This window comes from Lemur catta, chromosome 8 (genome assembly GCF_020740605.2).
Source record: "Lemur catta isolate mLemCat1 chromosome 8, mLemCat1.pri, whole genome shotgun sequence".
Lineage (NCBI taxonomy): Eukaryota > Metazoa > Chordata > Mammalia > Primates > Lemuridae > Lemur > Lemur catta.
Genome location: NC_059135.1, coordinates 94,584,035 through 94,606,905, shown reverse-complemented (window position 1 = coordinate 94,606,905; position 22,871 = coordinate 94,584,035). Strand labels below are relative to the sequence as shown.

Below are 22,871 nucleotides of genomic sequence, written 5' to 3'. Positions count from 1 at the left end.
TGCCATTCTTTTAGGGTAGTCCTGCTGGCAACAAATTCTAACAATTTTCCTTCATATGAGAATGCCTTGATTTTCCTTTCATTCCTAAAAATGTATTTTCACTGGGTGTAGGCTTCTGGGTCGACCTTTTCTTTCAGTTCTTTTTCTTTTCTTTGAAAAGTAGTTTGCCACTTCTCTGTGGACCCCATGGTTTTTGATGAGAAATCTGTCATTCTAATTATTTTTCCCTTATAATTTCCTCTTTTTGTCTGGCTGTTTTCATATTTTTGTCTTTAATTTTCAGAAATTTAATTATAATGTGTCTTAGCATGGATTTCTTTGAGTTTATTCTGTTTAGGGTTTGCTTGCCTTCTTAAATCCACAGGCTTATGTCTCTTGCAAAATTTGGGGAATTTTCAAACATTATTTCTTTGAGTACTTTTTCAGCCCTGCCTTCTTTCTCTTCTTCTGAGACTCCAATGACAATAATGTTGGATCTTTTGTTATAATCTCACAGGTCCCTGGGGATCTGTTCATTTTTAAGCCTATTTTCTCTCTGTTGTTCAGGTTTGTACTTTTCATTTTTCCATCTTCCACTTCACTGATTCTTATCTCTGTATTCTCCATTTAGCCCAAACACTGAGCTTTTGATTTTGTTTGCTGTATTTTTCAATTATAAAATTTCCATTTGGTTTTTTATATCTTCTGTTTTATTGCCAAGACCTTCTGTTTCTTTGCTGAGACAATTTTTTTTCATTTGTTTCAAGTATGTTCATAATTGCTCATGGGGGAATTTTTATCATGGTTGGTTTAAAATCTTTGTCAATCTCTTCTCAGCCTTTTGGCTAAGATCAAGTGTAGTATCTGTTCTTATGAATTTAAAATCTTTGTCAAGTAATTCTAACATCTCTGTCATCTTGGTATTGGCAATTCAGACTGCTGTAACAAAATGCCAAAAACTGGGTGGCTCATAAAGAATAGAGATTTATTTCTCACAGTTCTAGAGGATGGGAAGTCCAAGATCTGAATGCCAGCCACTGAATGAGTCCAGTGAGGCCTCACTTCCTAGTTCACAAATGGCCATCTTTTCACTGTGTCTTCATAGAGCAGAAGGGACTAGAGAGCTCTCTGGGGCCTCTTTTATAAGATCACTAATACTGTTCTGGAGAACTCTGCCCTCATGACCTAATCTCCTCCCAAAGGCCCCACCTCCTGATACCAACACCTTCGGAGACTGGATTTCAACATATATGAATGGAGGGGGACACAAACACTCAGACTGTAGAAGCATGTGTTTATTACCTTTATTCATTCAGTTTGAGATCTTCCTGGTTCTTGGTATGACAAATGTTTTTCTATTAAAACTGGAACATTTTTGTATTATGCTATGAAACTCTGGATCTTACTTAAATCTTCTGTTTTAACTGGCTTTTCTGATGCTTCTCCAGCAAGGGAAGGAGGACTCTGCCTTGTTACTGGTGGGTGGAAATTTCCCATTTGGCCTTTGTTGACACCCAATGCTCGGAGCTCCTCATCCCTGCTGAATAGGGTTGGAAATCCAGTCTCCCCAGTGGTCTCCACAGACACCACCTTACCAGTAACTGACATTAGCGGCTGGTGGGCTGAAAGTCTCAGCTTCTTTCCTGGCCTTTTCTGACACCATCATGGCTGCAGTGTTGGGGTGCCTTGTTAAGCCTCATAAGGGTGGAAGTCTAGGCTGCCCACTTGGACTTCGCTGGCATATGTGGGGGAGGGCCCCGTTTTTTCTGTGGTATTTGGCTGGAATAGAGCCATTATTGTCTAAGAGTTTTCTGTCTTGCTGGTCTGCCCCTTTCTTGGAGTTTTGTTGGCTTTTGTTGGGACTTTTTTTTTTTGTCTGTACCTGTTGGCATTTCTGGGTTAATAGCTTCTTCAGCTCATATGAAGCAAAAAGAAAACCAGTGGAACCCACCATATTGTCATTTCTTTGTTCCCAAGGTCTCTAGTTGTCTAGTTGCTTGGCCTTCTTCTCTCCGCCTTTCAGTCTTTTTTTTTTTTTTTTTTTTTGAGACAGAGTCTTGTGAAGTGGCGTCATTGTAGCTCACTGCAACCTCAAACTCCTGGTCTCAAGTGATCCTCTTGCCTCAAGCTCCCGAGTATATGGGACTACAGGTGCAAATCACAATGCCTCACTAATTTTTTTTCTATTTTTAGTAGAGACAGGGTCTCACTCTTGCTCAGGCTGGTCTTGAACTCCTGAGCTCGAGCAATCCTCCTGCCTCAGGCTTCCATAGTGCTAGGATTACAGGCATGAGCCACCATGTCCAGCCTCAGAGTCTTCTTATATTTGTTTTGTATATAATGTCCAGAATTTTTAATTGCACTTGGTGGGAAAAATAGGGTAAACTACATCTACTTCATCTTTCCAGAAGCAGAATTGTCCCAAGAGGCACTTTCTTTTTTTAACAGAAATTGACAAATATCAAGAATCCTGAAGATCAGGTTCTGTTCCAGACAGGGCCACCATGGGCATTTCAGAGGGACAATTATGAAATTGAAGGGAATTGACAGAAAGTCAGCCCTCCATTGAGAAGTCACTGAACATTAACATGCAAGATGGCAACTTAGAAAGAGTTCTTGACTTCCCAGGAGTTAATCTGCCATCTACTGGGGTCGATGACTATGGTTGTGTTTATTTGTTTTTGTTGTGTTTAAGAGATGGGATCCCCTGGGCTATGTTGCCCAGGTTGGAATGCAGTGTCTATTCACAAGAGCAATCATAGCACACTACAGCCGCAAACTCCTGATTTCAAGCAATCTTCCTGCTTCAACCTCACAAGTAGGTTGGGACGATAGGCACATGCCACCACACCTGGCTCTGACTGTTAAATAGGCAGCCCTGCTGGCTGGGGCAGGACTCAGGCACCTATCCTGAGGACTGTAGTGCCTGGAAGATTTGATAAATATAATCCAGGTTAATGCTGCTCAAAATGGGGATCTTCAGGGTATTACATGCTGAATGGAGCTATTTGTACAGTGGCAAGAGGGTTGGGCCACCTGTGCTCCTCCACAATTGTAGGGCCTGGTCCGTGGACCATGGGGGACCCTGGCCTTTTCCAGCTCAACAAACAGCTGAATCTTGTTGATGGTGAGTCTGTGGATAGGCTGGGGTTTGGCCGGTCTTGACTGAGCTGCGCTGGGCAGCGCTTCTGCTTTTGATGTCAACTCAACTGGGCTGGGCTGAGCTGGACACTCTGCTGTTCTGGGATGAAGTTGCTCTTGTGACTCGAGATCAGCTGGGGTTTGGCTGATGTAGGCTGGTCCCAGGTGGCATTTAGATCTATCCATCTTCTGTTTCTTCTTCCTCCTGGGAACAGTGAGAAAGCCCAACAGTGTATTTCCATGGCAACTGCAGAGGCACAAGCAAGGCACTAGAGAGAAGTTTTCCAATTTGTTGGGAGGAGAGCAAGTTGGAGGGGTAAGGGTGGGTGAGGAGAGAACTGTCAGTGGGCTATTGCTGTATTTTCAGGGCGAAATGTTGGCTTTAACTAGGGTGGTGACAGGGCATGAGCCTGGGTGCTCCCTGGGATCTGTGTCTGACCAGGCTTTGGGCTACTGGGGGCCGTGGTGGAGGGTTATTAATTCGGGAAAGGCTCACCCTCCATGCAGCCCAGTCCCTCGGGCACCAGGGCAGCAGAGCATGGGCTGATGGCATGTTCTCGCCTCCTTCCATTTGAAACTCAGAGTTCATTTTTATAGACCAAGAGCCAAGTTGACCCTGGTGATAAGACTAATTAATACGCTTACAAAACAAGTTTTGGCTAAATAAATAAAGTTCTCATAGCCCTCCTGCTTAGCATAAAATTCAGCCACCTCCCAGTGGCCCTCAGGGCCCTCCACGTGACACCTCAAGCTCCCACTCCAGCCCCTCAGGCACACCGAGCTCCTGGCCAGCAAGTCCCTCGGCTGGAAGTGTGTCCCTCACCCTGTGTCACATTCACACTCATCCTCAGTCTTACATGTCATATCCCTGGGGAAAACTTTCACTGATGTTCCTCACGTTCCTACTTTTCATGCCACCTTGCAACCTTTCATTAAAGGCACTTACTTCATTTGTGACGTGATGATTTGTCGACTGTGCACGTTCATCCCACAGCTCCATTTTGTTCCTTTTCTGTACCCAGGGTGTCTCAGGCAGAGGGTGGGCTGTGCTCATGGCATTTGGCAGGACAGTTCTTCCGTCTGTACTGTATTAGGTTATGTGTGATAACAATGCTTAAAAAACAACCTACAAATCTCAGTGCTCACCACCAACACTGACATCCTGCTCAGGGGTCTGGGGCTCGGCTGGGCTCAGGCTTGGGTGCACTCTGCTGTCTCACAGCTGGTCCTCATTCAAGGGCCCGGGTGGAGGCAGCAGTGCATGCCTGCAAGCGTTCTCCTTGCAGATGGTACGAGCATGAGAGAGTGAGTGAGGGAATACAACAGCTCTTAACACCGTGCCCGGAACTGGCACGGTCTCCTATCTGCCCTTATTCCTCTGGTCAAAGCAAATCATATGCCCTAAAGTCAGTAGGGTGGGGAGCTCAGCTCTGCCCACAGGAAGGCACAGCAAAGGGTGGGGGGAGAATAAATGGTAAATAATACAAGGAACACAGTGGACTGTCCCGTTCAGTGCAGGATGTTCAGTATTTACAACAGGCAGGTGTTAAATATTGATAGCACCACCAAGGCAGTGGGAAGACCCCTAAATGCCCCCAACCTTTCCAAATGCTTCTAAGGAGCCTGGATCCCACCCCACCCCACCCTATTGTGAACCCTTCTCAATGCCTGGCAGACAACAGATAGGAGGTGAATCACCTTTGCCAAAGTGCCCTACAGTTGTACCAATTTACACACAGTATTAAGGAGTAAGTGTCTCTTAAACATTAACAACGCCCAGCGGTTCTGTGCTCCTGTGTTGTTAGGTAAAATTGAGGACAGATTTCCAGCCTTTTGGGAAAGGAACAGCAGTCATTCAGGGTGTCTATACATGGGAGGATGTTTTTGAGAGTGACTTTAAGTGCCAGGATTTGCCAAGGCACATGATCCACAGTGGGAATGGTTAGGCTGGGAGTGCTGGCTCATGCTTGTAATCCTAGCACTTTGGGAGGCCAAGGTGGGAGGATCGCTGAAGGCCAGGAGTTCGAGACCAGCCTGAGCAACACAACAAAACCCCATCTCTACAAAAAAAGTAGAAAAATTATCCAGGTATGGTGGCACATACCCGTAGTCCCAGCTACTTGGGAGGTTAAGGCAAGAGGATCGCTTGAGCCCAGGAGTTTGAAGTTGCACTGAGCTATGATGACAGCAGTGCACTCTGGCCTTGGCAACAGAGCAAAACCCTGTCTCAAAAACCAAATTTAAAAAAATTAAAATGAACGTTAACAATCTGATCAGTGAGTAAAGGAATCTCACTTAACTTTCCAATGTGTTTTGGATAATGTTTCTTACATATATTTAAATTTCTTTTGGGAATTCTCTATGCTTTTTGCACAACTTTCTATTAAAGTTTTCATCTTTCTTTTACTCAAAGAATGATTCTTGAACATATAGAAGGATGCAAAGGACAGAAAATATAGCCACATCCTGGCCAACAGTCTGGACAACAAGCTCCACGAAGACCTGGAGGGACTGAAAAGATTTGGGCCCACAGAGGGCTGCACCACTTCTGGGGCCTTCGTGTCCAAGGCTAGCACATCAAGTCTACTAGCCGCCATGGCCATAGTGTGGGTGTGCCCAGGAAGAGTAAGGCCTTGTCTGGTTTTCTTTTTTTTTTTTTGAGACAGAGCCTCGCCCTGTTGCCCTGGCTAGAGTGAGTGCCGTGGTGTCAGCCTAGCTCACAGCAACCTCAGACTCCTGGGCTCAAGTGATCCTCCTGCCTCAGCCTCCCCAGTCGCTGGGACTACAGGCATGTGCCACCATGCCTGGCTAATTTTTTCTATATATTTTTAGATGTCCAGCTAATTTCTTTCAATTTTTAGTAGAGATGGGGTCTCGCTCTTGCTCAGGGTGGTCTCAAACTCGTGGTGTCAAGCGATCCTCCCGCCTTGGCCTCCCAGAGTGCCGGGATTACAGGCAGGAGCTGCCACGCCGGGCCTGCGATTGTTTTACATTCCAAAGCGAGGTCAAGCCACGCTCCGCCAGCAGGGGGCGCAGGAGCTCGTTCGGCCCCACCCCGCGCCTGGCCACGCCCCTCTCCTGCCTCTACTTCCGCTTGGGAGGCGAAGAGAGCTCGGCACTTCCGGGCGCGCCGCGTGGAGTTTGTCGTATTGGCCGCTTTTGGCATGGCGGCCTTAACTGATCCTCCCGGGCCGATCCTGTCGTTGAACCCGCAGGAAGACGACGAGTTTCAAAAGGAGATAACGCAGGCTCGCCGCCGCATCACGCAGGTAAGCTGCTGCCGCGACCAGACTGATGGGAGGCGGCGGGCCGATTCTGGGGGCGTCTCTGGGGCCTCCCCGAGTGGGCGCCCACTAAATCAGGGACAGACCTGTGAGCTCGGAGGCCGGGGTTTCTGAGAAAAGGGTTACGCAGGTCGGGGAATAATGGGGGGTTGGCCGCGTAGGCCTTGGTCTTCATGTGGAAGGAAAGGGAAAAGTAGTGGAGGGACACAAGAGGAGAAAAGCCCCGCTGGGGGCAACAGCAGTCCTGTACCGCAGATTAACCCCAGGTTGGAGCTGTCACGCTTCAGCTTTGCCCCCGAAAATGGGGCCCCAGACTTACCACACCATTTGGGAGGGTTTTTTTGCCTGGGTGGTGATTTTGGAGTTCTTGGAAGACAAAGTTCTATTTGCTCACTAGGGCCCATGATATCAAGTTCATATTTTCTTTGGTTTTTAGCACAAAATACAGTGGAAAACTTAAAAAGTTCTGTTACAGAATGTAAGGGTACAATGCCTGAGACGCCGAAAGGTTAGTGCATATTGTGAAAGTTAACAAGCTTCTGGAACAGTGTTCCATTAGGTGCGAGTAAACTGATGCGCCTACAGAATTGAAGGGTACATTTATGTGGAGTTCCCTGGGCCGAAGATTTAAAATGGCATGTTCGGAAATGTAATTGCTTATCCACTGATTCAACATGTAGTTACTGAGCTCTTAGGTTGTACTCAGTGCTGGGGTGTGAGGCTGAGAAGACAATGGACTGCTTAAGGATTTGTAAGTTTGATCTTTAACTCTGTAATGTCCAAACAATATATATTTTCCACTAGGTGGACTTTCAGATTATCACTCATGTGCAGTATGTAAAGCTCTCTGCTTTTATGACAGGGCTACAGATGTAGTCCATAGCTTGAATGCAGGAAGTATCTCCCAGCTTTCTCTTCTGCAGCACCTGGCACAGCGCTTTGCATTCAGTTGATAAATGAACAGATGACTATTTTTAAAAAAGTTATTTTGGGAATTTAAAGACCAAAAAGAGAAATATTCATCCAACTGACAATTCATTCAGAAATGGGTAGTGCTTTAATTAGTACCATGATAAAGTGGAAATAGAGAGCAGGTTCTTGGATTGAAGGCTAGGAGTTTTGCAAGTTCTGTTGCGATGTGATTTTCTTACTTTAAAAAAAATTTAACTTACTTGGTCTTTATGTCTTCAGCGACGAAAGCAAGAGAAGCTGAAGCCTGGAGTAATCTATGTTGGCCACCTACCGAACACACTTTATGAAAGCCAGATTCAAGATTATTTCTCCCAGTTTGGCACTATTACAAGATTAAGACTGTCCAGAAGTAAAAGGGTAAGATTTTTGTAGTTGATTCTATTGTTTTGCATTTCAGATGTATATCATCCTTTACAGTTTACAAAGCATGTTCACATATACAGTATTGCTTATCGGGCTTCATTCCCAAAGTGGGGCACGAAGTGGGTGAGGTTTAGAATCTGAAAGAGCCACAAGAGCAAAGTCAGTATTATTATATTTCTTTTACATTGCCCAAATCCTCACCTTAAATTGACGATCCTGGTAAATGAACTTCAGTTTGAGCACCAGGTTCATACATCTTTTTATATTAGCCTCTGTTACAGGCATTCCTACCATAGCAAAGGTGTATATAGTGAATAATTAAGGATAATGACTCTAGGGCCATACTACTTGGGTTCAAGTCCTGACTCTGCAGCTTGTTAGTTGGACAAGTTATATAACATTTTCATGCTTCAGTTTTGTGACATGTAAAATATAAATAAAATAGCACCAACTTCCTGGGAGTCTTTAGTCAAAGATTAAATGTAGTAATGAATAAAGTTCTTAGAATATTGCCTGGGACACAGTAAACACTCTATAAATGTTACTGTTATCCCTACCTCCTGATGAAAAATGGGTTTATGTAGTTTGTTTCAGTAATAGAGGAGTGGCCCACTATATTTTTCTTGCCCGCACATAAGCTTTTCTTGGTTGTAGCCATAGACACCTCATTATGTTGGAATTTCTTTCTTTTTTTTTTTTTATGCTATTTTCTACATTTCCCCACATGAGTTACAGTAGATAATTTGTTTAGCATGTGAGAGGATAGGATGTGCATCTGTAATCTGCAAGTTGTCATAAAACCACAGGTTTTAAATTTTATGTTTTCAGTAACATTAAAGGAAATTTTAAATTTAAAAATGCTGTTACTTCCATCCTAACCAAAATAACATTTCTTTGTATTCTCCCTCCCTCTTCTTCACCCCATTTTCCTACTTATATTGATTGTTTCTTCTGTGGATATTTCAAACATCCTGAAGTCTCCTAGGGAATAATTTACTGAATTATGCCTGGATACCCAAGTATCCACCATTCAGTTCTGTCATATGTCAACTTGATATCATACTTGCCTCAGATCTTTGTGTAAGAAATAGATTATAGGCCAGGTGTGGTGGCTCATGTGTGTAATCCTAGCACTTTAGAAGGCCAAGGCAGGGGGGATCGCTTGAGGCCAGGAATTTGAGTCCAGTCTGAGCAAGAGTGAGAGCTGTCTCTACCAAAAACAGAAAAACCAGCCAGGTGTGGTGGCACACGCCTGTAGTCCCAGCTACTTGGAAGGCTGAGGCAGGAGGATCACTTAAACCCAGGAGTTTGAGGTTGCAGTAAGCTGTGATGATGCCACTGCACTCTACCTGGGAGTCAGAGGACCCTGTCTCAAAAAAAAAAAAAGAAGAAAAAGAAAGAAATAGGATATAGGTGGACTTGAGGTCCTTTTTGTAGGTTTCGCCAGTCCTCTTACTTCCCCATGCTCAGAGAATTCACAAATTCAGTGTTTTTCATTGGTATATATGAAATTATATGTATTTTTAAATCTTTACTACGTGTTTATATATCAACATACATTATATAGTATTTGTTTTAAAGCTATAGTATTTGTTTTAATATTATGTATTATTTGTGTCCTGCAATTCAATTTTTTCGTTCAGTAATCTGTTTTGAGCTTTATCCTTGTAACTTGTAACTCTAGTGCATTTGTTGTCATTGCTTTTTCTTTGCTTACTAAGGTTTATTTATCCATCCTCCTATTTAACATTAGGTATTTTAGTTTTTCAAACTTCAAGTGAAGCTGCTAGGAACATTATTTGCAGGTATAGGCAGATTTTTCTAGAACAGTGTTTCAGACTTTGGCCCACAATAAGAAGTAAGTTTTATAGCACAAACCAGCAACCAGTTATGTTTACGCATTTATGTAAACATAACTAAAATAAAAGTTGAATGAGACAATACTTAAACCAAGTTTTGTGTGATACACTGATTTTCTGTTAAGTTTTTTTTTTTAAAAAAAAATACCTTTCTGACCTACTAAGTTGGTTTTATTACCCCCTGAAAGGTCAAACTGTGAGTTTAAAAAGTGTTGCTTTACCCCGTATCCTCAGGGTCACTGAGTATAGAATGGTCATGGGTTTGTTTGGGGGTTTTTTTGTTTGTTTGTTTTGAGTTTTTTTGGTTTGGTTTGGTTTGGTTTTTGAGACAGGGTCTCACTCTGTCACACTGGCTGGAGTGCAGTGGCCTGATCAGTGATCAAGTGATCCTCCTGCCTCGGCTTCTCAAAGTGCTAGGATTACAAACGTGAGCTGTGGCGCCCAACCTACTCATGGTTTTGTCTCTACCTTATTCTTAGTGAGGTTAAATGTCATCGATTATTGGAATTCCCTTTTCTGTGAATTGCCTATTCATATCTTTTCATTTTCTTATCCTTTGTCTTTCACAAAACCTCTTTCTGCCTTTTACAAGTGTTATTTTGTAAGTGTTTTTCCATATTGCAGTATGGTCATTGTTCCTCCTAACTTCGTATTTCGAATTGAAGTCTGCACAGAAGTAGAAAGAATAGTATGGGGTTTAGCAATTATGTTTTAAAGGAAAAAAAGAAATAAATAGTAGTGTGATGAGCATCCCTTCACCCCTCACCTGGATTCACCCTGTATTAACATCCTAACACATGAGCTTCATCTCTCTGTGTCTGTGTAAATACATACACTTTTTCTGTTTTGTTGAACCATTTGGAAAAAACAGCAGTCAAAATACATTAAGTACTTCATTGTAAATCTCCTAAGAATAAGGACGTTCTCCTGGGTAACCACAATATAATAGGGTATAATGTATTATCTTCACATATCCCTGATCGTCCCAAAAATGTCCTTAGCTATTTTTTCTCTACCTGTTCTGACTTCCAGTCAAGGTCTGTGCATTACATTTGGTGGTTACAGCAATTCAGCCTATCTGGAACAGTCTCCTTGCCATTTTTGCATAAATTTTTGCATAAAGTTTTGTTTTTTGACATTGGCTTTTTTGAAGCATTTAGGCCAGTTGTCTTATAAAAAGCCTACTCATTCAGGAGATGCACTAAAATTTACCATTTCCAGCATTATTGCATAGTAAAGGCCACCATTCTCCAATTTAGACTATTTGCTTGGTATTTCCAACATTCTGGGATTACTGGATAAAGATACTATTTTTTTTTATGACATGTATTTTCAAATCACTTTTCAAAAGGTTTGTATCAGTTTAAATTGGTGGTACATTGAGTTGGATTTCACAGTGTCTCTTCTGCTCCACCATCTTTCCCTTTGAGAATTGAGATTACAAATGGATTTTCAGGCATTTTAATTTTTACCAAAATCCCCCCGTTGAAGATAACTGAGGTTCAATTGGAAGCGTCACAAGTTGCTCTATACTGACACAGCTGGTGCTAGAAATGAGCCCCCTGACTCCCACTATGTTAAGCCTGGCTACTTTTCAGTTGAAGACTTTTTTATATCATGGGGTTTTGCTATTAGATAATTCCAGCCATAGGAATTCTCATATGTAACCACAGTTACAGGAATACCAGAAAATCACCTGTGTGTTCAGACTATTTTGAATCTTTTCTTTTTCCCATAACAATGCCCAGGAATATGTGAATTAAAGTTGTAATTAAAGGTGTCATGATATTATTTGATAAAGGGCTAATGTACATTATTTAAATTAATGGCATTTTAAGAGTTTGATGTTGTATTCGATTTTAATTGTTCTACTTTTCATGGTGGGTTTTCCATTGCAGACTGGAAATAGCAAAGGCTATGCCTTTGTGGAGTTTGAATCTGATGATGTTGCCAAGATAGTTGCTGAAACAATGAACAACTACCTTTTTGGTGAAAGACTCTTGAAGTGTAAGTGCTCTTGTCTTACCATCCATCATGTTGCATGGATGCCTGCTGCTGGTGGGTGACTGGCGGGAAGGGCAGATGGCTTAGCTGCTTGGACGTGCCGTTTAATCTCTGGGATGATTCTCTGACAGAATGATGCAAGGATTTAAGTGTATTGTCCTGCAGATTCTACTTGGAATTTTAAAATCTTTCAGCATGATAGCTGTTTTTAACACTGACGTGGAATTGGACAAGTTACTTTGGGGGTGCAGAGGAAGAACAGCTGACCCATCTTTAATGGGCTACAGAAGGCTTTCCTGGGAAAGTATCATTTAAATTGAAACCTGAAGATTAAATAGGAGCAGGCCAGGTGAAGGGGATGGGAGTGAAGATGGAACCATTCTTGGCTGAGGCCACAGCAAATGCCAAACCAGAGGTGGCTAACTGGCTGTGAGGGGAACGTGAGGAGAAGTAGCAAGAAAAGAAGAAATAGGCCACAGGTCAGATTATTAAAGGCCTTCCAAGTCAGGGAGTTCAGAATTTATTCTGAGGGCAGTGGGGAGCCCATTCACAGGTTCTAGATAGGTAACTTCAAAGGTCGGGAATGACATTTCAGAATCAGCCTAACTGACTGGCGCTGGCTGCAGCTCTTCCACAGGAGAGAAGCCATAAGGAGTAGAGAAGAGACAACCCCAGGTAGAAGTTCATCCTGCAGATAGGAGCAGGCGGAGCCTCCTACTTTGCATTCCCAGAGGCTACCCTGAGCGCCCCATCCAGGTCTCAAGGCTCCTGGAAGGCGGAGCTAAGTTTCTGGCCTCCCTGTGCCCATGGTGGCAAGTGGTCATGCAGGTGCCAAGTTCACAGGCATCTGCCCAAACAGCTGCCAAGGCTGCCCAGGTAGCATCTCCCTCCCAGTTCCCAGGGCTGTGAGAGAGAATCTGAGCATCCTGCTTGAGGTCATGGGTTTGTTCTCACGTTAAAAGCATGGCCATCGCCAGGGGGAAATGGGCTGGGCAGGTGACCTGAAAGGTGTCGGCCACGAGTGCCAGGTTAGTGGTGTGCTGTGTTTGACTTGTGAAAAATACCAGAAAGGGAACTGAACTGTAGCATTTGTGGCTTCTGTCTCAAAGCATTAACTAACTCCACTAGGGTAGAATTGGCTCATCTGTCACTTTGCTATGAGATGAGCTCATCATTTTGATTGTGACATGAGGAATGGCACTGGAGAAATTCTAAAGTTAACAATAAAATCCCTTCCCAACCACTTGTTTGAAAACTTTCTTTTTTCCTTTTTAAAAATAGGTTGTCTTATACCACCTGAAAAAGTACATAAAGAACTTTTTAAAGAGTGGAATACTCCGTTTAAACAGCCATCATATCCAGCAGTGAAACGGTATAATCGGAAACGGACACTTATACAAAGGCTAGAGATGGAGAAGCGCTTTAAAAAGAAAGAAAAATTACTCAGGAAAAAATTGGCTAAAAAAGGAATTGATTATAATTTTCCTTCATTGGTAAGTGCTACTTTATTAATTTTTTTGTGATTTTTCTTGGGGGTAACATGTCTCCGCATTATTATGATTATGTATAAAGTGTCTAGTCCAGTGCTTATCACATACTAGGTTTTGGCTATATTTTTGAAACATTGTTATTTCCATTGTAGGGAAGAGAAAACTTTTTTTAAAGGGGTTACCTGATTTGCATAACTTTCACGATCTGTGTTTAAGTTATTGAAGTTAAACCATAATGCTCTTAGATTACCAGAGTAGTGACATTATCAGAATTAAATGTTTGGTTGTTATGTGGTGTCAGTGAATATCAAGACAGTAAATTACCCATTCTTTTTATGCCATTCTAGGTAAAATTTTGTTTCATAATCTGGTAAACTGGAAATACTCCTAAATTGTATATCAAAATTAGCCAGTAAACATCAATTCTCTGAATTCAATGAGCAAGGATTGAAATACGGCAAGCCTACTTAGATGAAGATGAGTTAGCACAGTTGTTCATCCAGTTCTTTCTTCCTTGTTTGTAAGGAAAAGAGAATAAGGAGGCCTTGCTGAATCTTTCCTTCATCTGTCACAGTAAGGAGAGCTATATGTCTTTTACTACAAAACAAGAATGCAGGACATTAGGGTGTGGCTAGTATAGGTGAAGGTCTTACGGCTTTTCTTGTCTAAATCTTGAGGTTGTTTTCAGTCTCCCATAGACCCTGTTGGCTTCTTTACAGAAAGCTAGTTAGCTGGTAAGGGTTGGCATCTATTCCCAAGTTTATTAGGTCTTTAAACGTTAGCAGAAACTGGAAGGCTGAGTTATCCTTTGGCCCAGTTCTAGTTCTGGATTTTTTTAAGAGACAGAGTCTAACTCTGTCACCTAGGCTGGAGTACAGGCTGAAGTGTCTCTGCAGCCTCAAACTCCTGGGCTCAAGCAGTCCTACCACCTCAGCCTCCCAAGTAGCTAGGACTACGGGTATATGCCACCATGCCCAGCAAATTTTTTAAAGTTATTATTATTATTTTGTAGAGACAGGGTCTTGCTATGTTACCCAGGCTGGTCTCGAACTCCTGGCCTCAAATGAACCTCCCGTCTTGGCCTCCCAAAGTGATGACCTGGTTGTTAATTCTTTGCCCAAATCCTGAACACTATGTTTAACAGTACTGGAACATTATTTCAAGGCTTTAGGCCCTGGTACTCTGGTGAACCATTTGGGAGCTGGGACAGTGAAGCTTGAAAATGAATGTGTACGTACAGCTTTTCCTGAACCCTCTCTGTTGCTCAGTGGAGGAGTGCTTGGCTTCATTGCCAGGTTCCTGAACTTAGCCAGATTAGGCCTCCAGGGCCCGCCCTTTCACATTGTTTCTAGTTCCTCCTGAATTCAGAATTCTGTGAATTAGCCAGCTCCGGGTTTACCTTCCATTCAACTTCCGCAGCTTGTGCCAGTCCCTCAGGCCCCTCTTCTAGTTTTGCCCTTTACTTGACATTATTCACTGTGCTTGTGGGTTTGCTTTTTAAATTGAAATGATGTGTTATTTAGGGAGGAGGATTTACTGATAATATGTATGAGGATCTAATGGTAAATTTAAAACAGAAAGAGGTGAGACTGCCAGTTTATAACTTTGTTTATTTAAGATTTTACAGAAAAAGGAAAAAAAGGTTTCAAAAACTGATCATTGGAAGTCTGCAAATAGCCAGGGAAAGTTTTGTCATTTTACATGCCAGGTATTAGATAAAGTAGGAAAATATATCCAAGACTGATTAGTATGTAAATTGATAGCCTTTTAAAAATTTATTTGAAGGTTTTACCTAAGAAAACGAAACAACAGGTTTCATGCACTCCTGACACTCCTGAGAAGACCGTGGATAGCCAGGTAAAGGTGTCTGCAATATCCTGGGCACCAGGTATTACAGAAATAATTTGAAGGAGGAAAAGCAGTTTTGCTACTGTCATTTTGTTAGGATTTTAAACTAAATCTTGTAACATTTGGTGTAGATTGTTACTGGTAATTTAGCAATTTCTATCTAACACCTTATAATGAAGCATGTTATATTTTAATTAATTGTGAATTTCCATATTGTTTGATAAGCACCTAAGCTCTTTCTTATCTACAATTGTATCACCAAAAGATGGAAACAGGCCTAAAATAACATGGTACAACTTGTAAAAATAGAGGGGAGGTGATAGTTTTTGGGTAAAGGAATGATACTGTCCTACATTTATGTGTTATAATCTTGTACTTGTTGAATCCAGGGCCCCACGCCAGTTTGTACACCAACATTTTTGGAGAAGCGAAAATCTGAAGTGGCTGACATGAATGATGATGATGATAAAGATAATGAAATAGTTTTCAAACAGCCCAAACCCAGTGTAAAAGAAGAAATACAAAAGACTCAGACACCTACACGTTCACAGAAAAAAAGACGAAGAAAAAGCAGTCAGTGATTCTGAATGTATTATGTATAATATTTCTTCTGAAAAATGTGATTTTGTTTTATGGGCTAATTTTATACTAGGTACAGTGAAATACAACCCTGGACAAGATTTCTGGAGGAAAAACATACTATTTGGTCAAGTCAGTAAGGAAAACAATTTGCAACTTTGGCTTGCCTGTCCTTTCTGAAATACAGGGGTGCATACCTGCTTACAGTGGCTGGGCTCACGCTACCTCTTTTTCCTGGTCTCCTCTAGTTTTCAGATTTCATAGCTCTCCTTAATTACTTTGCCTGGATAGAGTGGTCACCATTAACTGCAGGTTTAAGTTCTAAACTGCAGCCGTTTTTGTGACCACCAAATAAAGATTGTCTTGTTTGACTGTCTACATAGTTGTCATGCACTTTTCACCCATCAAGGTACTTTAGACTTTAACATCAGTTGATTGAAAGTTAAATTGTATGAGGAGTGAGAAGGAAGTTCAAGTGTTAGTGCAGATTCATTTATGTATTAGTTCACATATTAATAGTATTCAAAAATGAGGCCAGGCGTGGTTGGCTCACGCCTGTAATCCTAGCACTCTGGGAAGCCGAGGCGGGCGGATTGTTTGAGTTCAGGAGTTCGAGACCAGCCTGAGCAAGAGCGAGACCCCGTCTCTACTAAAAATAGAAAAAGAAATTATACCGACAGCTAAAAACATATATATAGAAAAAATTAGCCGGGCATGGTGGCGCATGCCTGTAGTCCCAGCTACTCGGGAGGCTGAGGCAGGAGGATCGCTGGAGCCCAGGAGTTTGAGGTTGCTGTGAGCTAGGCTGACGCCACGGCACTCACTCTAGCCCGGACAACAGAGTGAGACTCTGTCTCAAAAAAAAAAAAAAAAAAAAGACTCATTTTTACCATAATGTTAAATTAGTTTTTGGTGGGCTAGCATGGATTAATAACTGTTAATAACATTTTATATCAGTATCATCAGCGGAAATTCCAAGATTCAAACAGTGATCAGCAAATAAACTTTTTCCTGCAGTTTATTTGTATGTAAGTAAGACTTAGGAGTCTTGGGAATTATAGTAAATTTTCTCCTCATCTGTTTTTCAGTTTCTGATGCCCTTGAAATGTGCTTTTGTAACACATTTGTAATAGCTAACAGAGATTTGTTAAAAACATTCATTGCCACCAGGAGTTTTTTTCATCTAGTATTTAAGTCTTTAAGTTACTGGGCTAGGGGTTCTGATACAAAATGCAAAACAATTGGTTTTTTTGTTTGTTTGTTGTTTTGTTTGTTTTTGGTTTTTTTTTTGAGGCAGAGTCTCGCTCTGTCACCCTGGCTAGAGTGCCATGGCGTCAGCCTAGCTCACAGCAACCTCAAACACCTGGGCTCAAGCAATCCTTCTGCCTCAGCCTCCCCAAGTAGCTGGGACTACAGGTATACGCCACCATGCCTGGGTCATTTTTTCTCTATATATTTTTAGTGGTCCAGCTAATTTCTATTTTTCAGTAGAGATGGGGTCTCACTCTTGCTCAGGCTGGTCTCGAACTCCTGAGCTCAAACGATCCTCCCACCTCAGCCTCCCAGAGTGCTAGGATTACAGGCGTGAGCCACCGCGCCCGGCTCAGAATTGGTTTTAAGTATATGCAAAAAGCAGATAATACATCGAACAGTTCCTGACATACAGAAATATTCAGTATATATTTGTGGAATGAATGCACCCTTTTTGAACCATCTCTGGACTCAATGGATCTGGATGTCCCTTTCATTTCTCTTCTGGGAAAGCATCAGATAAATTTCTCTACACGGTGACATGAGTCCATCATGTTTTACCCACTTGAGTGACATGTGCATTCAAATACATTATGGAGGGAACCCTTCCCAAACTGTCACCCACCCATCCCCTTAGGGATGGTACCATTCATCAGTACTTAAATTGTGTAAGGGGATTTTGTAATGTGACCTGGAGCAGGAGACAGGCTGGAATCAAGAGTAGAGGCCCCTCAGCCGGTGAAATACTTAGGAAAGGTTTTTGCAGTAAATACTATGAAGCAAGTAAGTTGATGTGAGGATGTAACTCAAAATTGTGCAATGAGTTTGACCACAACTATGTAAAAATGAATTTTTTTAAGAAATGGAAAGATATATATCAAAATACTCATGCTGTGGACTAGATTTTTTCCCTTTCCTATTTTTTAAAAATATGTTCCTGTTATATATAATCAGAACAAAAAGCAATAAAGGAATTCACAAACTAGTTTTAGGAGCCAGACATTTCGCAAGCTGCTTATTGCTGGTAACATGGAGTGTCAAATAAATAAATGCCACAGAAATGGTGTTAGAATGTCAAACAGTGAATGAAAATTAAATTCAAAATGGGGTTTTCTATTGCTAGCATTGTTTGGAATACAGTGTGGCCATATCCAAGGCAGAGGATCACTGACTGGAAATTGTCCTGGCTGATTCATGATATGACATTTGAAAAATTAGGGTAGACTTTGCTAATGTGAATTCCAAAATCTCTTCAGTACCTCAAAGGGTATTTCTTGTTCAGAGACTGACTCAAGTTAGACACCTTGCAGACTGCTGCTATCCTTAGCCCAGGAATATTAGTTTCCACTTAATATAGGCAGAAATAATCACAGGGCTCAAACCTAACTAAACCCGATGGTGGCAATTTAGCCTGCAAACCAACTCTAGCCCACTGCCTGTTTTTGTTTTACATTTTTAAGTGGTTAGGGAAAAAATATTTTGTGGCACATGAAAGTGAGAGAGAATTCAAATTTCAGTGTCCATAAATGTTTATTGGAACACAGCCACACTCATGTATTTACATACTGTCTGTGGCTGCTGTTGTGCTGTAAGCTCGGTTGTGACAAAGACCATATGTGGTCCTCTACTAGCACTGCTGCTGGGTGCACTGCCACTTGCAGTGATGTGGTTTAAATGCATATCAAGTGCCACCCTGTGTCGTGGCAGTGTGAATTTTATATATTATAAAGTTGGATGGTAAAGCATGGTATTTACTTAGCAGTGACACTCCCAGCTGTGTTAGAAGAGTATGTCAGTATTGCCACACTAAGCATTTATCACAGTATTTCCAACTGACAGGAGAGCAGCAGTCAAAAGAGTTAGATATTTAAAATGGGATATCTCAGCACCCAATTTCTTGACACAGATAAAAAATGAAAAAGGCTGTAACTTAAAGTTAAGTTCCCATGTGTTTTATTTGTTAGCCAGCCAAGCAAGGAAAGCCACTTACCAATGAGGTGTTTAACTGCAGCAGCTGAAGAAATGTGTCCCAGAAAAACTAACTTTTTAAGACTGTTAGCCTTTCAGTGGGAACAGTTGCATGAAGAGTTAAGGGAGCAACATTAATAGCTAATTTAAAAACAAGACAAATGGGGCCCAACAAGGTGGCTCACGCCTATAATCCTGGCACTCAGAGAGGCGAGACAGGAGGATCGCTTGAGCTCAGGAGTTTAGACCAGCCTGAACAAGAGCAAGACCCTGTCTCTACTAAAAATAGAAAAGCTAGCCAGCCTCTCTGGCACACACCTGTAACCCTGGCTATTCCGGAAACTGAGGCAGGAGGATCACTTGAGCCCAGGAGTCTGAGGTTGCAGTGAGCTATGATGATGCCAGTGCAATAAAATACAATAAAAACAAATGATTTTGAATGTTTTCCTTGGCCCGTGCTGCATTAACAGATGTTACCAGTACTGCTCAGTTCAAGAAGTCAATGCCAAGTTTGAAGTGCTAGGGTGACCCATTCATCCCAGTTTACCCAGAACCTTTCTGGTTTTAACGTAGAAAGTACCACATTATGGGAACCTCCTTAGTCCCAAGAAAATTGGACCCTAGAAGTCACCCTAGAAGTGACTGAAGAATTACCCTCTGTGAATATTCTGTGGGACAACTATAAGCAAAAATATTTTCAAAATTGATAAGAAATTTAGTACAACCTGAAGTGGCATTTGCCAAGGTGTGCCACAACTGATAGTGGCAAAAAAAAAAAAAAAATACAGGTGGAGCAGAAAAAGGCTTAGTTGAACAAATTTGGAGTTGGGGAAAATACAAGGTGTTTGAAGGCTATTCACTGTTATTCACCAGTAAGTACTTTGCCAAAAATCCATGAACCCATCGTGTGTTACTGAACTAGTAGTGTCACAGTGTAACTTAGCCATCGTCAGTTCCATGAATTTTTAACAGAAGCAGAAGCTGAATATCCTGACTTGTCCTACCACACAGCAGTTCGACGGCTTGGCAGTGGAAAACTTTTATTGAGACTTCCTGAGTTCAGGAACAAGATTTAAAATTTCTGAATGAGAATTTCCCTTAACCATTATCATCGAACACTAAATGGTTTCAGAAATTAGCTTTTGCTGCAGACTTGATGTTTCTTAATGAATTTAAGTCAATGAATTCAACTTAGAATTACATGTCAAAACACCATTTATATTTGAAACATACAGCTGTAAAGTCATTTTGGTGACAACTAACATTTGAATCACGAGTAATGTCAGGCTGCTTTAAGTACTTCCTGTGCTGCATAAAATAGAAATGAGATCTCAAGCCCCACACGGGTGTATTTGCAGCAGGTGTATTTTCTGATCTCAAACTATAGTTCCCACGGTGTTTTCAGACTTCAATACGAGTGTGAAAGAAATTTCCATATTTCAAATTCCATATTTCAAAATCTATTAAACTGAGGGATTGCAAAGCTTCCACCTATCTTTCAACAGAAGGTGACTAACTGCAATTGAATAACATGCTAGAAGATAGCAGGACAAAGGTAATAGAATTCTACAGTTGCTTTCCGATGAGGAATATACTGAATTAAAATGTTTGGATTGATACCAGTACTTGACCCACATGAAAAGTGGTTTCAAAAAATGAAATACATAAAATCTTACCACAAATCAACAGGTGAACATATGCAAGTGATGTTGATGATAGGAAACACTTCACACTTTCTACAAAAATTAAAGTGTGTCACAGACTTAAATATAAAACAAAACTAAAAAACATTTATTTATTTAGAGACAGAGTCTCACTCTGTTGCCCAGGCAGGAGTGCAGTGGTGCGATCATAGTTCACTGTAATCTTGAACTCCTGGGCTCAAGCAATCCTCCCACTTCAGCTTCCTAAGTAGCTGGGACTACAGGTGTGCACCACCACACCTGGCTAATTTTTCTGTTTTTTTGTAGAGTTGGAGTCTTGCTACCGTGCTGCAGGCTGGTTTGGAACTCCTAGGCTCAAGTGAATCTCCACCTCAGCCTCCCAAAGTGCTGGGATTGTAGGCGTGAGCCACTGCGCCTGGCCCTAAATAACTTTTAGGGGAAAACAGGAGAAAATATTTCATTATCTGTGTGTGTTTAGGCAAAAGCATGATCATAAAAGAAACAATTGATAAATTAGACTTAAAGTTTAAAACTTGCTTAGTGAAAGACGCTGTTAAGAGAAGGAAAAGACAAGGTACAGACTGGATGAAAATACGTGCAAAGGGCTTTTCATCCAGAATACATCCCTCAAACCAATCAGCCCAGACTCCCACAGGGAGCCTAATTTCTTCCCTCTGGACATAAAATGGAAAGTGATATAGCTATTTGCAACACTTACATTCCCGTTTAATGACTCAGGCATGATAGGAGGTATGTGACAATAATTAACATTTATTAAATGTTCGCATATGTCAGGCACTGTTGTAAAACATGTTTTAAATATATTAACTCATTTCATCAGTACAACTGAGGTAGTTGTAGTCAGTAGATATTACTATTTCCACCTAAAAGATACGTAAACCGAAGCCCAGAGAGCGTAGGAAACTTGCCCACAGAGAGCATGTGGTGAGCTAGTTATGCTGACTGTAGCCTTTAGAGTTTACTTTCAACGGGATGAGCACGAATGCCAGATTATTAGTAGCAATGGAAAGGAAAGGGGCAAAAGCCTCGCGCTCACAAGACCTGGAGCCTTTCTGGATTGGAGGCAGAGATGCATGGGAGGAAGGATGCCAACAAGATTTCTATTCTGTGCTCAGAACACTAGGTGGCAATAGATTCCAGGCACTTAAAATCTACTCATTGCACTTAGACTGGCAAAAATGCAAAATTATTAAAGGGACTTATACCCTGATGTTAACTTATTTTTTTAGAAAGACCTCCCTCCGAGGCATTATTTTATACACACACAGGAGCAGGACACCAGTTTCTAGACTACTGAGGGGCAGAAACTACCACTTAGCAAATGATCAAGCAACTGGGTGCTTAGTAAACATCTTTTCGATAATTGATAACTGGTAGAAATATATTTCCTAAAGGAGTTTGGATCACCAGTAATACAACATACTGCTAACATGAACTAGGAAAATGTTTAGCTTATGAAATTGTGTATAGACATGTATAAGTATAGCTTAGATTAATTGTACAATATTTATGGGCAAATAATTTTATAATTTAGTGTACCTTGGTATTTATTATAATGATGGCTCTATTTAAAAAGAAAATTTCACACAAGAGAACTTTGCTTTACTACAGCAACCGCCCTGAACACAACCATGTGTTCTGAGGATTTCCTATTTCCCACTCACCATGCTCACTTGCTTTTGTTTCTTATACATGAGGCCTGAATTATAAGCACAAAGTAAACACTAGACTTAACATTTAGGGCATTTTTGTACTTCAGTTAGTAAACCTGAATGTTTTTTAATTATTTTTCAAGTTATATCTAGGTAATATATTTCTAGCCCTTTTCCTCTCCAAAACAAATAAAAACAAATAGTAATAAAACCATTTGGCAGGTTAGGGCTTTCCTTAGGTCAGGACTTAATGTCCTATCCCACTGATCCAATTAGGGACTGTTTCACATACCTACCTACAAATTGCTCCTGTCCCAGCAACCAGTGTGTTTTGTAATTAAATTGCTTATCAAGCATCTCAGTGGCCTGCTCTGCTTCTGTTTGTGCTAACAGAAAGAAGGGAATGAATTTGCAGCAGTGTCACGGACATTGCTTTTCTGTGCTGATAGTGGCCAATTTTAGAATCTCTCCTGTTATAAATAAATGCTGTCAACCCTATAATACCCAGGAAAAGAAATTCAGACACTTGATACTTGCCAAACATAGTTTCCGTAGCAAATGTGCTGTGAGCAATGCTGCTGTCCTCAGGGCAGCTTCGTTCGCAGGTGCTGCTGTGGTTTGTTCACCCAAAAGGGGAGCGCCAGGAGGCTGGTGTAGGGGGAAGCAGGACTTCAGCAAGTGGAACCAAGCAAAATATCCTAATTATCTGTCCCAAAAGAGAAAGTGTGCAGATGTTTTGTGGCTGCAATACAGGTTAATCACTGGCAGAATTTTCTTCTGAAGGAGTATGTCAGTA

General features: G+C 41.4%; 1 protein-coding gene and 1 pseudogene across 1 annotated transcript; both read left to right on the top strand.

The window, feature by feature from the left end:
• The first annotated feature begins 804 nt into the window (after positions 1-804).
• Positions 805-929, top strand: LOC123644289 (annotated as a pseudogene).
• A 5,305-nt stretch (positions 930-6,234) lies between these two features.
• Positions 6,235-16,044, top strand: NIFK (nucleolar protein interacting with the FHA domain of MKI67). The gene is made up of 6 exons (XM_045559401.1): positions 6,235-6,389; positions 7,596-7,733; positions 11,497-11,605; positions 12,884-13,095; positions 14,878-14,949; positions 15,330-16,044. The coding sequence occupies exons 1-6, from the start codon at positions 6,285-6,287 to the stop codon at positions 15,519-15,521; spliced, it is 828 nt and encodes a 275-aa protein (XP_045415357.1). The 5' UTR covers positions 6,235-6,284; the 3' UTR covers positions 15,522-16,044.
• The last annotated feature ends 6,827 nt before the right edge of the window (positions 16,045-22,871 follow it).